Source organism: Babylonia areolata, chromosome 18 (assembly GCF_041734735.1).
Source record: "Babylonia areolata isolate BAREFJ2019XMU chromosome 18, ASM4173473v1, whole genome shotgun sequence".
Lineage (NCBI taxonomy): Eukaryota > Metazoa > Mollusca > Gastropoda > Neogastropoda > Buccinidae > Babylonia > Babylonia areolata.
In genome coordinates this window covers 61262972-61277455 of record NC_134893.1, presented here as the reverse complement: position 1 = coordinate 61277455, position 14484 = coordinate 61262972, and the positions used below count along the sequence as shown (strand labels likewise).

Genomic DNA, 14484 nt, shown 5'->3' with positions numbered 1-14484 from the left:
TTCTTTATTGTCAAGTCAAAGACACACAGAATAAAGGTTGTTTAGGATATATGCAGACATATTAGCGATCAAGAAAACATGTGCTCTGGGGACAGTGCTACGGGAATGACAACATCACAATCACCACATCAATACATCAGGTCATGCACCGTGCGCGCTTTTGTGTTTTCGGTCTAGTTTCTTAATCAGTGCTAACTCATATGCATTGCACAGTATACAGTCCACTTTGCTTTTCATGTGCCGAAAATACCTCCGATTTGTAACGAAACAACTGCGATGACTATGAAGGGCAGTTTGGGAAACTCGCTGGCGAATTCTGGCCTGGGACAAATCAGATAAGATCATTAGTTTGAACGTTATGGGCAAAATGTTACTGACAACTCGCATATCCCAACTTAGATTTGTATGTGATTTAACCCATAACGCAGTGGGTGCTGATTTCAACAGATCCATTAGCAAGACTCCGCTCCACTGGCCAGGCTAACGAAATGAGTCTAGAGTGGCCTCATGGGAAAGAAGGTGCAAACTGTTATCTCGTTATGAACAGTGGACACCCTCTTCCGTACATGAGAGCAATTATGCAGTTTGACTTCGTCAACATGATCCATAAATTTACCTCTGCACGTAGCGTACTAATATCAGTAGTATCAGCAGTACCTGGACATACTGGGAATGAGGTCTGCAGTAGTACTGTAGTAGTACCTTGGAATGTCGTAAAAAGGTCAGCAGTGGTACTAAGCAAATCAGTAGTACTGTAGTAGTACCTTGGAATGTTGTAAAAAGGTCAGCAGTGGTACTAAGCAAATCAGTCAGCTCAGGGATTCTCCTCTGTTGCTGGTAACCATGTAACCCAGTAATATCTGCCGCATGTGAGATAATTGGGGCTCGTTAACCTCGGCTGATATGTAAGTGAAGAAAACACTGATTTCAAACCCCCGCTTGCCTTGCGGCCATACCAACCCGTGCGAAAGGGAGTCAACATTGAGAAAAACTCTGGAGCTGAGTCCTTAAGGCAGTTCGAGACTGAATACGGCAACAACCCGGCAACTCCTGTGTCGGCGCTGGAACTAAGTGCATCAGCTTCTGCCTTTCCATTGGAAATTTTTTAGCGAAGTGGGGATGTGGAGAGGTGGGACCTGCTGCACGGGTAACAGCCAGTTCTCCATATCCACCTACCCAGGCTTTGCGCACTGCAGAGGACACTCCAGCTTTCCAATGTGGCTTTGACACAACATGGAAAGCAGCAGTCTACCGGTTATAAGTTTCCTGCTTGATTGTATTGTATCTCCTGCTTTGTACTGACACAACATGGAAAGCAGCATTCAACCAGTTATAAGTCTCCTGCTTGGCGTGTAGCCATGGGCTACTTCCAACTGTGGAAGAGATCATCTCACTGGGCACAAAACACCCGCCTGAAGCTGGTCATTCCCCGGCCAATGAGGTGCTGCCTCACTACAGTCCGTTGACTTCATTGGGTGCATGCATTTAGGGTGAAAACCGACAAGCAAATCATCAAATGGTCAAATACAGTTAAAGGTCAGACATCTATGGACAACAGGGCAGTGAATTCATATTTACTGTGTCTAGGGCTCGGCATAGAAAATTAGGGCCCAATCCTCTCGTTCCGCCGTTTTGATATTCCTCAAAGTCAGGCACAGATACACACAAACATTGGCGTAAAGTACCTTTCCCAAAGACAACACCTTGCCAAAACTGGGTCTCGAAATCTGATCACTGGTGAATACTGGTTCAGATGCCCTGTGCCTGACCGAGTCTGTCACGTGTTCAAAAGGCACTATAGTATCTTTATTTGGATCTGAAATGATGATCTGAAATTAAATATAAACTCCTGCAGACACCCAGCCTTAAAAGAATAAGCATTTCAATCTGTAAACTACTGTAGGGTTGTTCCACAAGCAGTTATGGTTTTTAGAGACCAGAATAAGCACTTGTACCATCAACCTTCAGTTTATGCACATTATCCAGCCAAGCATTAAAAACATGTTTCCAAAATGCAGACTTGATTTAACCTGAACCAGATAGTCGGAGGATAGGTCTGACATGAAACATGATAGATTAGCACCAAGAACTGAAAGCAGAAACGTCGAAAAAAAAATCGACTATGCCGTTCTATTTGTTTGCAGTAAGTCCACTGCCCATGCAAACATGGAGGATAATTGCACTGTGTTAACGTTCATCATTAAACCCACCTATACTAGTTTGACCTTTTCAAAAGCACGAGTATCTGTGTATTTACTTTTCCATTGAAATCTAAACAGTATTCATGTATTCAACGTCTATACGTGGGGAGAACCAACGACTATGTGACAAACTGGTTTATCAAAAATATCTTAATTACACATATTTATTTTTCCGCCTATACTTCAATTTCTTCGAGACCATGATATCTGTTGGATTCTGTCAGTTGTCGTGGACTAGTTTCCACTTTTTCTCAAGAAGCGAAGGAGATACTGAACTAATTATAACAATGCCAACAATTCTTACTTTGAAATTGCTTTAAAATTCCATCTGAGATCATACAAATTTTCATTACGGTTCATTCTTGAGCCTTGCCTATCACCTCAGTTTTTGTTTTGTTTTGTTCTGTTTTTTTAGTTTATTTTTAGTCTGAAAATTCAGAAAACATACAGGTCAATTATCATTTATATATCGTAGGAGTAACAGCAGTAGATGCAACAGATAATTCCTGGCCTTTTGTCTGTATCCAATGGCCAACATCTCCATAGCAATTGTAAAGGCTAACAAAGAGAATGGGTTGTGCAGAATTAAGTGGAAAACTCGCAATAACCATCCTCAGTAACTGATACAGCTCTCTGTATTAGCAATAAACACCTGCTTACAAAATAGACCCCAAATCCAAAACGCTTGAAAACTTAAATTATTCAATCTTTTGAAGTGGAATCAAAAGCACGGTGGTAATGCTTACAATATATCTGGCTCATTTAATGTCGCCATCATTTCAACAGAACCATTGATTAATATAATGATTGTGCTCATTTTTCTGCCTTTCCGGTTTGATTGTCATGACAAACGTATGGCAAAACAAATGACAGTTAACTTGTAGTCAGTAACAGAAACAGGTTGCCAGTTAAAAGTTCCTTTCCTACGTGGATAAGAGCGACAACAGCTTGTGCTGGTGTTACTGACATCTCTCCCCGTAGATGGGCAGAATTATATGAATAAAAGATTATTTTGTTAAACTTCTCAAAACGAAAACTTTAAGAACTTAAATGTGATTCCACCCTTCCCATGTAACGACTTTTTTCTCATACTTTCAAGTGCCAAAAGAGTTTATATAAAAAAGAGATTTCTCTGTAAGTGTTGCCCCTTTGTTCTTCTGCCATTATTGGTATTCGGGCATCGTGCATAAACTCATTCAGTTTTGCCGCATCTAAATATTTTTAGCACATACCTCTACTATGAAATTGGACTAGTTCCTCCATTATTTCTTCATGTAAGGAGAAATTTCTCCTTTGATATATCCATAATTTCCCAGTGGTTCTAGGTTGTTTTTTGGGTTTTTTTTCTAAATTAAGAAAATAACTGTTTTCTCCGTCTTCTATAGACTTTAAACGGGATCTTATCTGTGCCCTGCCAGTTTCATCACAAGCAAATGTCTCCTAAGTTTGTTTTATAGGGTAAATCTGATTGATATGTTATGGATTATCTGGGGTGCTGAATAGCAATTTTCAGCATTACTCAACTGATGTTGCATTTCATTAAAAGGATCCTTCTTTTTTTTTGACTCACTTGTGTAAACAATGTAACAATCCGGTGTTCGTTTCTCTGTGTGTGTGCGCGTGCGTGCGTGCGTGTGTGTGCATCCATGGGTTAACTTTAACATTGTAATTTTCTCTGGAAATACTGTGTCTGCCAATATCAAATTTGGATTGAAAAGAGTGGGAAAAAATCTTCATAGTCATACCAATAACAGGTTGTAAGCTCTCAGGATTAAGATGTATTTCCAGACGATATTCGGTTTCCTGGTCTATGAAATATAATTTTGGGTTTGAAGACGGCATGACTTCATTTATTCTTGTTCGCAATTAAAAAAAAGAAAAAAAAGAAGAAATACAATTCTGGACAGATCAAATCAAATTATGATGCTCAGAGCCTCGCCGACCACTAAGGCCATGACTGTCAAGGCTATCGCCACATTAGCGTTTACTTCAAGTTAAGGGTATAAAAAAATAATAACTGGTCACCACTTCAAGCTTTTCACTCAAAGTTTAGAAGTTCATTAGCGTCCTCGGAAGGATATTACGAAACAAAGTCTTCAGAGAATCCGCCGTGTAATGTCCTTGTCTAACGTCACGCAGATCCCAGCAGTCAAGGAGCACGTGTTTCACAGTGAGAGGCTCGTCACATGGAATACATCGAGGGGCCTCCTTCCCCTTAAACAAGTAAGAATGAGTGAGAAAAGTGTGCCCCGTGCACAGTCTGCACAGCACAAACTGCTCCTTCAGATTCTTCACAACCAATGGGAGGGTCTCTTTTCGGTCTGGACGAATTCGGAACAGCTTGTTGCCCGTTTGGGAGTTCCACTCCTCTTGCCAAAGATCCTTAACGTGCGTGTTTACCTTCTGCTTCATGTCGGTGTATGGTACGTAGGATCTCGATAATTTTTCCTTAACAGCGTTCTTGGCTAGCTGGTCTGCCATTTTATTACCACGAATGCGAACATGGCCAGGAACTCAGGCCAAAACAACGTCATACCCTTCACTTGTTACAAGTGTAAAAATTTAATAAAATTCTAGCAGTTTTGGATGTGTCACATTCATGCAGGCGATCACTTCCAGGGCTGAGTCCGAAATAATAATAAAATTCTTGTGTTTTGCAATGGAGAACCAACCATTTTTAACACCAGAACCAGTACAGTCAGTTCTGCTGTGTAAACTGAGCTGTCAGACAGAATGTGTTTCATTGAGGGCTGGCCAGGAAAGGCAGGACTGAATGCAAATGCAGCAACAGCCTCCTCCGACTTCGAACTATCTGTGAAGATTTTCTGAAGGCTGGGAATTCAGAAAAGTAAGTTTTGTAGGCCAGTGAACTGGTGGAGTCTTTGAGGTATGGGCCCAGATGGAATCGTACTTCAGGTGTTTTAAAGGTCCACAGTGGACTGTCGGGGAACTTAGAAAAACCTGAGATGCCACCGACATCTAGATCAGCATTTTTCATGTGTGGCTGAATACGGAGTCCAAGTAGAAGGATGCAGTTTGGGTTGTCTTCAAATTTCTTACTGAAGGGGTTGTTGAAGACACTATCAAAGCAGGATTTTTCGGTTCAGAGAAAAGTTCCAAATCAAAATTAAGGGATAGCTTCAATCTGCAAATGGAAAGAGGTGGTTCCCTCACCCCTGTATACACGCTGTGCACATGGGTGGTGCAGAACGCGCCTAAGCAGAGACGGATCCCTTGGTGGTGTATTGGGTCCAGCAGTTTCAGATAAGACAGTCTGGCCAAGCCACTGATTATACACCCGAAGTCCTGTTTGGACCGGACCAGGGCTCTGTAGAGGTACAAAAGGGTCTTCTCATTTGTACCCCAGTCCATGTGAGCCACGACCTGGATGATGTTGAGAGCTTTTGGCATGAGGTTTACAGCTGTTTAATATGACTGAGGAAATTTAGCTTTTGGTCAGAAATGACTGCCAGAAACTGGCTTCCTTGACCGCCGGGATGGTGGATTTTCCCAGACGGATTTCAGGGTCCAGAAAAAAAATTGTCGCAAGTTGTGAAAGTGGATACACTGAAATTTTATGGAAGAAAAGATGAAACCGTTCTCCTTTGCCCAATGCTGAATTTAATCTACGCAGAGCTGGAGCCGTCGCTGGATGCGCGAGTTCGTGCTACCAGTTGTGTAGAGGGCAAAATCATCCACAAACAAAGAGCTATCTGATCCCTTCTGGACCGACTGGACGATGTCATTCATCTTAATGCTGAAGAGAACAGGTGACATAATGCTCCCTTGTGGAACACTCAGCTCCTTCTCGTAAATGTCGGACAGAGTAGTGCCAACCCTCACCTGGAACTGTCAGTCTTGCTAGAAATTGCGGACAAACTGGGAAAGATGTCTTCGGAAGCCGAGGTTGTAATGATCAGAGAGGATGCCATATTTCCACGTGGTATCATAGGCTTTCTATAAAAAAAAACCCAAAAAACCCCAAACAAACATGGCCACTACATGCTGTTTGTTAACGAAAGCGTTTCGAACTGTGGTTTCCAGAGGGCTTTTCGCCAAGAGGGTGGGAAGAAGGCTGAGGTCCAGATATCTGTAATTTTTTTGCAGGTTTCCAGACAGGTTTAAGGAAGATGTTTCAAAAGTTTGTAATGTATCTCGTCCAGTCCAAGAGAAGAATCTGTACAGGATTGAGGGGCAGATTTTGATTCATTCATTGTTAAGGGAAGGTTATAATTTTCAGCATTTTCAATGAAAAGTTGCAGGGCGTTTTTTTTTCATTTTTTTTTTTCAGGCTTTTAGTTTTGAGGAACAGGGCCGATTTATAGGCAGATGCCGAGTTCAATTCAAATGTGGAGGCAAACAAATTGGCAATTGCCTTCTTCTCTGTAATCAGAGTATGTGAAAGCTTTAGATGGTGTAAGGATGGACAAATATTTTTCCCTTTAAATTTCTTTTTAAAAATTTCCACATTTTTCTTGTGTGTGTTGAAGGTCAGTGAAGACCACAAATCCCTTCAGGATCGTCGCTTGCTGTTCTTAAAAACGAATCTCGATTTCGCCTTCAGCTGCTGATGAGTTTGCACATTGTCTGCCTCCAGTCTTCGAAAGACTCGTTGCGCTCTTTTCCGAGACATTCGGACATCCCTACATTCTGCATTGAACCAGGGCGTTCTTGGCATTTAAGGCTTTGAGCTGGATGATGGAATTGCTTTGGCACATTCTAAACTTATCCGTGTCAGAGTGTCAGCAGGATCTTCACTTTGCAAAACTCTTTCTTCCTCCAGCTCCACTCTTACTATGGAACCAAACTTCCTAATTTAGCTTCGTCATAGTTCAGGTGGTCAGACAGAGTATCACCTTTTACGTCCATGGAACGGTGGATGACAGGAAAGTGGTCACTTCCATGCAGATCGTCATGCACTTTCCAGTCGTAGTCCAGGACCAATAATGGATGGCACACAGAGATCTATACACAAGAGCTTCCCAGAAGAAAACTGAAGATAAGTAGATGATTTGTCGTTTAGACAACATAGGTCCATGTCTGAAAGACTGTTTTCGAAGAGAAGACCTTGGGCTGATGTCACCTCACTGGACCCCAGAATGGGGAGTGGCCATTGAAGTTGCCCAATGGCAAAAAAGGTCGTAGAAGCTGGTTGACAAGATCTATGAGGTCCTGCCTCAGAATAGGAACAGATGAAGGAGAACAGATTGAACATATAGTGATTGTTTTATGTAGCGTGACTCTTGCTGCCACCACATGTAAAGGCGCATTTAAGGAATCGGTACTATATAAAAGTGACGTGTACAAACAGAGCGACACCTCCCATCAATCCCTCTTGCCCAGGTTGAGCAGGTTTAAAATTTGCATTTAAACCTCAAAGATTTAAAAGCCTGCCATCTTCCTGCAGGGAAAAAAATCCGTAGGAAAAAACTACGGACGTTCCACGGGAGTATAGCCGTAGAAAGCAAAGATAAAAATGTAGCAGCTTCTAAGCATTTAGTCCATCTCTACCTCCTGCTCCTCCATCTGCAATGGCCCAGGGTCAGATAGGACTGAAAAACGATTAGCTGTGCTAATCTTTAAATTTTTCATATCTTTCTCTGGCTGAGTCAGAACTTCCACCACTTCCGCTCTCGAACCCGCGGAGCCAACAGGCTTTCCCTCATTGCATGGTTTTGGAGGGGGGGAGGCTTCTGAGCACTCCCGCCAGCCTGAGGGGCCACCTGACGAAAGGAGGGATGAGAAGGGAGGTGAGACGCGGATACCATGCCTCTGACAGAGGTTCTCCACCCTGCCCAGCAGCCTCTGAAGACTGCTGTGCAGGATGGGAAGGGATGGATACAGTGCCTCCACCCGAGGCCAGTGAGTTTCCTGCCTTGACTGATGTCTGTCCGCGTTCCTGTTAACATTGTTCGTACGGCAACACTGACTTTGAACCGTGCCACTGCTGCATATGAAGGTCCGACTTTTGGCGAACTGGCCTCAGCGATCTTCTTTGCTTCATAAAACGGTATCTTCTTTTACGTCTTCACTCGTTGGATTTCTTTCTTCTAGGTGCGGGGCAATCTTAAGAAGAAGACGGATGGCTGCCTCTGCAGTTCACACAAAGGGCTGGACCGTCCTACTCGCCCTGGTGAACCGCTTTTGAGCAGGTACTACACGGCTCTTCGTCCTTGCAGCGATCCCGCACGCGCCCGAATTTCTGGCACTTGAAACATCGGAGAGGTACAGAGACACGCTCACCTGCAGGCAGTCAACTCTGATATCCTTTGGAACGTTAGGGTTAAACAGATACAGTGACACTAACTAAATCATTGACGTGTTGACTGCATATGAATATTCTGATTTCACTAGAATGTACGAGAAACAGAGAAATTGAATGGACCATGTACTTTCTGAGCCTGTCGCACATGCACACGGATTTCCGCAGATCTGGAGAAAAAGGCTACAAGTTGCTAAGTGCTTGAAGCAATGGAATGGTAACGTCTCCTTAACTGCGGACTTTAAACAATTTGAGATGTTCAAGATATACCAAAAACATGATTTAAACAGCAATATCACCTCAAATATCGTAATCGACTGATCACGCTTAAAAACGTGTGTGGATATTCATTTTTGAACGTAACTGGTAGATGCGCTTTAGAGCTGTAAATAAGTCTACTTAATCTCGACTTGAACATGCTTGGTTCGAATCTGCTGTCATGCCTCTTCTCTCTCTCTCTCTCTTTCTTTTCAACCTAAGCTTTATAATATCAAAGATAGAACACATTTTAACGATATTTACTGTGTATTTTCTATTTTGTTTTTATCTATCTGTTTATTTTTCAAGTGTGTATCACAAGTGAGTCTTGAAGGCCTTGCCTCTGTTGTCTTTTCTTTTCAATGTAGGATGACATCGCGTATCTTAACTTTCGTTTTGTTTGAGCATCTAAAAAGCTTTATTGCTCAACATATCTTTTGATCACTGCTTTGATATCTTAAGCAAAACTATTATTATGCAAACAAGCTTGCAGTAGGAGTGACTTCTTTTTAACTGTGTGGTCTAATATTTCAAATGTACTAATCACAAATCAATAATCGGTCTGTGGCATAGACACAATATTACAAGTGTAAGTTGTTGAAAATACCATCTGCTCAAAATAAATAATGTAGTCTCCTAGAATTTAAATGGTTTCTGCAACTCCAAGCACATTCTTTTTCATCTGGGTGGTGAAGCCGCTATGCATCATTCAAAGCACAACTTTATACATCAGAAGCTCCATGTGGTCGAGACCATGTGGTAGATAAGTTAACACCATTCACAATAAAAACTTGGTTAATTAAAAGACTAATAGGTAAAAAAAAGGAACGGAGCGTGCGCATCAAGCCTGCTAGGCGAATCGTGACAACTCACTTACCATAAGATATATAACACTCCATTACGGTTGGAAAACAAATAAAATTGCAGGCAGGAAAAATACATGGGTGTCACTGTCAGTGCAGCGACGCGCTCTCCCCGGGGAGAACAGTCCGAATTTCACACAGAGAAATCTATTGTGGCAAACAGAGTAATACAATACAACATAGTAGTGTAGACGTCAGCAGTGGTAGTACTATGTAGTACTTGACAAGGTGATGAAAAGGTCGTCTGTAGTACAGTAAAATGATAAAGACATTGCTGTGCCAAGTGGGCAATGCCTTGTCATGGTGATGAGGAAGTTAGCAACAGTATTAATGACCCACGTAATACTTTGACATGGTGGTGAGGTGATTAGCATCAGTAGCAAGTAAGCAATACCTTGACATGATTGTCCCAGCCGGCAGTGAGAAGGATATCCTCGCTTTCGGTGAATCTCAGGGCAAATACACGCTTTGTGTTGCCGGCTTCCGTGTTGGAATTGCTGGCAATGCGCTCCTTGCTGATGCCCTGGTATTCTTTGACAAGCTGTGACCATGAATAATCGGTGTGTGCTTGATTGAAATTACACAATAGTACAAACAGTGAACTTTCTGACAAAATAGGCAAAGCCTTCATCACTGCTCACATATTATTCCTACCGAGTTAAAAATGTCAGAACGAAACCGAAAATACACACACAAACACACACACACACACACACACACACACACACACACATATATATATATATATATATATATATCCTCATGAGCCTAATGGGCGAAAATCTGAGACTAGAAAACAGGAGGACAATTCTTTTCCTTGGGGTTTTATTTAGCATTTTTTGTTGTTCTCTTTCGGGAATCTACCCCTGTGGACTTATTTTATATATATATATATATATATGTGTGTGTGTGTGTGTGTGTGTGTGTGTGTGTGTGTGTGTGTGTGAGATATTAGTACTTATATGTCGCAAACTCCACATTTAATGGGCATTAAGCGCCTCATATGATACAATACATATACAATTGTGCATAATAACATACCTCCGCACATGAAAAACCACACAAATATTTGTATCTATATAAACCAAGGCAACAATACAAATTGCAGATATGAACAATCACACACGCATACAAACACATACAGACACAAGACGAAAATGCCCCAGACGGACACACGCATTCCCCCCTCCCTCCGCCCCCACCCCCTTGCTGGTCTAGGTCTTCACACTTAGTATTCTGCCTGACCTTGCCGAGGCCTGGCGCCCTGGCCCTTCAGAGAACGGGTATGACTCGTCATCACGGATCGCTACATGGGTTTACAGACTTGGCCTCGAAGAGCGTCTGGATGTCAGCAACTGGGGCAAGCAACTGGGGCAACAGTCAACCTACCGACTGTCTTGATATTCCCTATTGTCTCTCCTGGACTTGTCTGCCGCTTTTGACACCATAGATCATTGCTCTCTTCTGTCTCGTCTTCACTTTACTTTTGGCATATCTGGCAAAGCACTGTCATGGTTTCAATCTTATCTCTCCGGTCGCACACAAGTTGTTTCTGTCAATGGTTTCTCTTCTCATCCAGATGCCCTGCAATATGGTGTCACTCAAGGATCTGTGTTGGGCCCCATTCTCTTTGCCCTTTATACACATCCTATCTCCAACATTGTTGCCCATCACAGCTTTTCTCACCACTGCTTTTCCAATGACAATCAGCTTTACAAGTCCTGTCATGTTTCTCAGCATCCTGCTGTTATCCATCATACACAGCTATGTATTTCAGACATTAAAGCATGGATGACAAACAACAAACTTCAGCTGAACAATGACAAAACAGAAATGATTTTCACTGCGCCCAAAAGACTTCTGTCCACTGATTCTGTTCCCACTTCAGTTAAATTGGATAACTGCCTCATTCAGACGTCTACGACCGTGCGCAACCTGGGTGTTACACTTGATCATACACTGTCGTTTCACCATTATGTTTCCTCTGTATGTCGTGCGTGCTACTTGGAGCTCCGCCGCGTTGGTTCTGTTCGTCATCTTTTCTGAAGAGGCCACCAAAACTCTTGTTTCTGCTTTTGTTCTCTCAAGACTGGATTATTGTAATTCTCTCCTCGCTGGCTGTCCTCAGAATCTTCTCGTTCAACTTCAAAATATGCAGAACAATGCTGCTCGTCTAGTCATGAGACGCTCTAAATCTACTCATATCACTCTCTTGCTTTGTTCTCTTCACTGGCTCCCTGTCGAGAAACGAACTAATATAAACTGTCTCTGCTGTGCTTTATATCACTGAACGGTGTCGCTCCTTCCTATCTTACTTATCTTCTACATCTGTACGCTCCATCGCGACAGTTGCGCTCCTCGTCTGACTCTCACCTTCTCCGTATCCCGCGCTTTAATACCAAGACCGCGGGCCAACACTCGTTCTTTTTCCAGGCCCCGTTCTCGTGGAATAAGGTCCCTCTTTTTCCTCCGCAGTTCGGTTTCTTTGTCATCCTTCAAATCTTCTCTTAAAACTACTCTTTTCACATCCTGATTGGCATCTCTATTTCATTCCTCTCCAGTTTGTGTGTCCCTTCTGCGTGTGCGTCTGTTGTGTGCATGAGAATGGCAAAATCGTGGTGGAAGTGGTGACTGTCCCTTGATGCCTGTGCTGTTTCGTCCCAGTATACTTGCCCTATTTGTATTTTTGTTTTTGTAAGCACTTAGGGCTTTGGTAACATTAAGTGCCATAAATGCCCAGTATTCTTATTATTATCATTATCATTATTATTCCATTTGGGAAATAACCCGTCCTTGGTCCATTGAATCATTTTGACTCACTTGTGCAAACTATGTAAGTCTATGTAAATACCTGGTGTTCGGAGGTGTGTGTGTGTGTGTGTGTGTGTGTGTGTGTGTGTGTGTGTGTGTGTGTGTGTGTGTGTGTGTGTGTGTTGTTGTTGTTGTTGTTGTTGTTAACTTTAACAATGTCATTTTCTCTGGAAATACTTTGTTTGCCTATACCAAATTTGGAGTGAAAAGAAGTGGGAAAAAATCTTCACTGCCATACGAACAATAGGTTGTAAGTCTTCCGGATTAGGCTGTATTTTCGGATCATGAATGGTTTATTTTCGATGAGAATCCGGATTCAGAAAATATTTGGGTTTGCAGACATTATAACTTCATCATTCCTTGGTCGCAATTAAAAGAAAAGAAAAACAAATTCTGGACAGAACACACACACACACACACACACACACACACACACACATACACACATATATATATATTGTTTATATATATTGTGACATGAACGACATCATTGACGTGTTTACTGCATAATTATGAATATTTTTAAGCGGATACTGGATTAACTATAATGAACATGAAAGAGAAATGGAATGGACCGTGTAGTAGTTTCCCGGTGTAACTGAGCCTGTCGAACACGGATCTACGCAGATCTGGAGAAAACTACTACATGTTTCGGTGTGCTTGAGGCGATGGCAACGTGTCCTTTACCACGGACTTTAAACATTTTCTTAAATACCCCAGATATACCAAAATAACACGATTTAAAAAGCGTTTTCACATTGAATACCATAATCGATTTATAACGCTAAAAAACCGGGGGTTTTAACGCTTTTGGTAGTCTATCAATTTCACTCTTGACCAGAACATCCTTGGTTCGAATCGCTTTTATCCCCCCCACCCCTTCCTTTTTTTTAACCCGAAGATTTATAAAAACAAATACAGAACATAGCGATTTAAGAATGCATCATATACATATTATATATAACACTATGTTTTACCAGTGAGCCTTGAAGGCCTTGCCTCTCTTGTTAAACATGTAATATTTGATCAATATTAGAACATCCTGTTTCCTTTTACTGCATCAGACACTACTGATGCACCACAGTGCAATCTGATATCTTGACTAGATCTTCGCATGTTTTCACGTTATGATTATTACAAGTTGTCTGACATTAGCAAGCGAACATGATTTTATAACCATTTTAGATATTCAGTGTTAGTTGCATCTTCTGACATTGTTCACATTACATGGATGGGTTCGGAAAACATTTCTTGTAAGCTTTTTCTATATTTTAATACAACCATCGATGTACCCAAAGTACAATCATGTCCATAAAACTAGATCTATTCACAACACTAGCATGCGGAGTAGGCTACTGGTGTTGTGTCCTTAAGCACTGTTCACCATCTTGGCTCGATCAATACATCCTTCATTCTATAATTATTCGCACTAGCAAACAGAATCTTCTTCATACCTTAATTCGTCGATGTTAGTAGCACCTTTATAACCCACGCACATTACTTAGACGTGTTCCCAAAACTTTCCACATACCCTTTATCGGAGCTACTGTTTATGCACTCCACCACAGTGCCCGCCATCTTTGCTAGTTCTTCAAGTATCAATATATATACATTTTAATTTAATTCTATACATCAAAACTTGGATACGAGAGATCAGCGAACAAAACTACTGTATGCTTAAGTTGTTCTGCATTAGTCGCGCATTTAAAATTAAAAGTGTTCGGCGAACTTTTCGCCCTCTTTTTCTTGACACTTGTGTCCATGCACAAGAACGGAGTCGGCCGTATTTGGGGATACTATTATGATAGCTCACAGAGGCTTAGCCTTGAAGTGCGAATACAATTTTTGACTCACTTGCGTAAACAAAGTGAGTCTATGTTATAACCCGGTGTTCGGGTGTGTCTGTGTGTGTGTCCGTGGTAAACTTTACATTCCCATTTTTTCTGGAAATACTTTGTCTGTCAGTACCAAATCTGGCTTAAAAATATTAGGAGCAAAAGTCTTCATAGTCATTCCAATAATAGGTTGTAAGCCTCCCGAATTAGGCCGTGTTTCCCGTTTCATTAACGATTTATTTCGTTGAGTCTAT

The 14484-nt window shown here is 41.7% G+C and overlaps 1 protein-coding gene across 1 annotated transcript in view; it reads right to left on the bottom strand.

Moving 5' to 3' along the window:
- Nucleotides 1-14484, bottom strand: part of LOC143292303 (uncharacterized) — a 78900-nt gene that overhangs the window by 22250 nt on the left and 42166 nt on the right. Inside the window, exon 4 of the mRNA XM_076602491.1 lies at nt 9979-10125. Coding sequence (XP_076458606.1) covers nt 9979-10125 — 147 coding nt within the window. The remainder of the gene's footprint in view (nt 1-9978; nt 10126-14484) is intronic.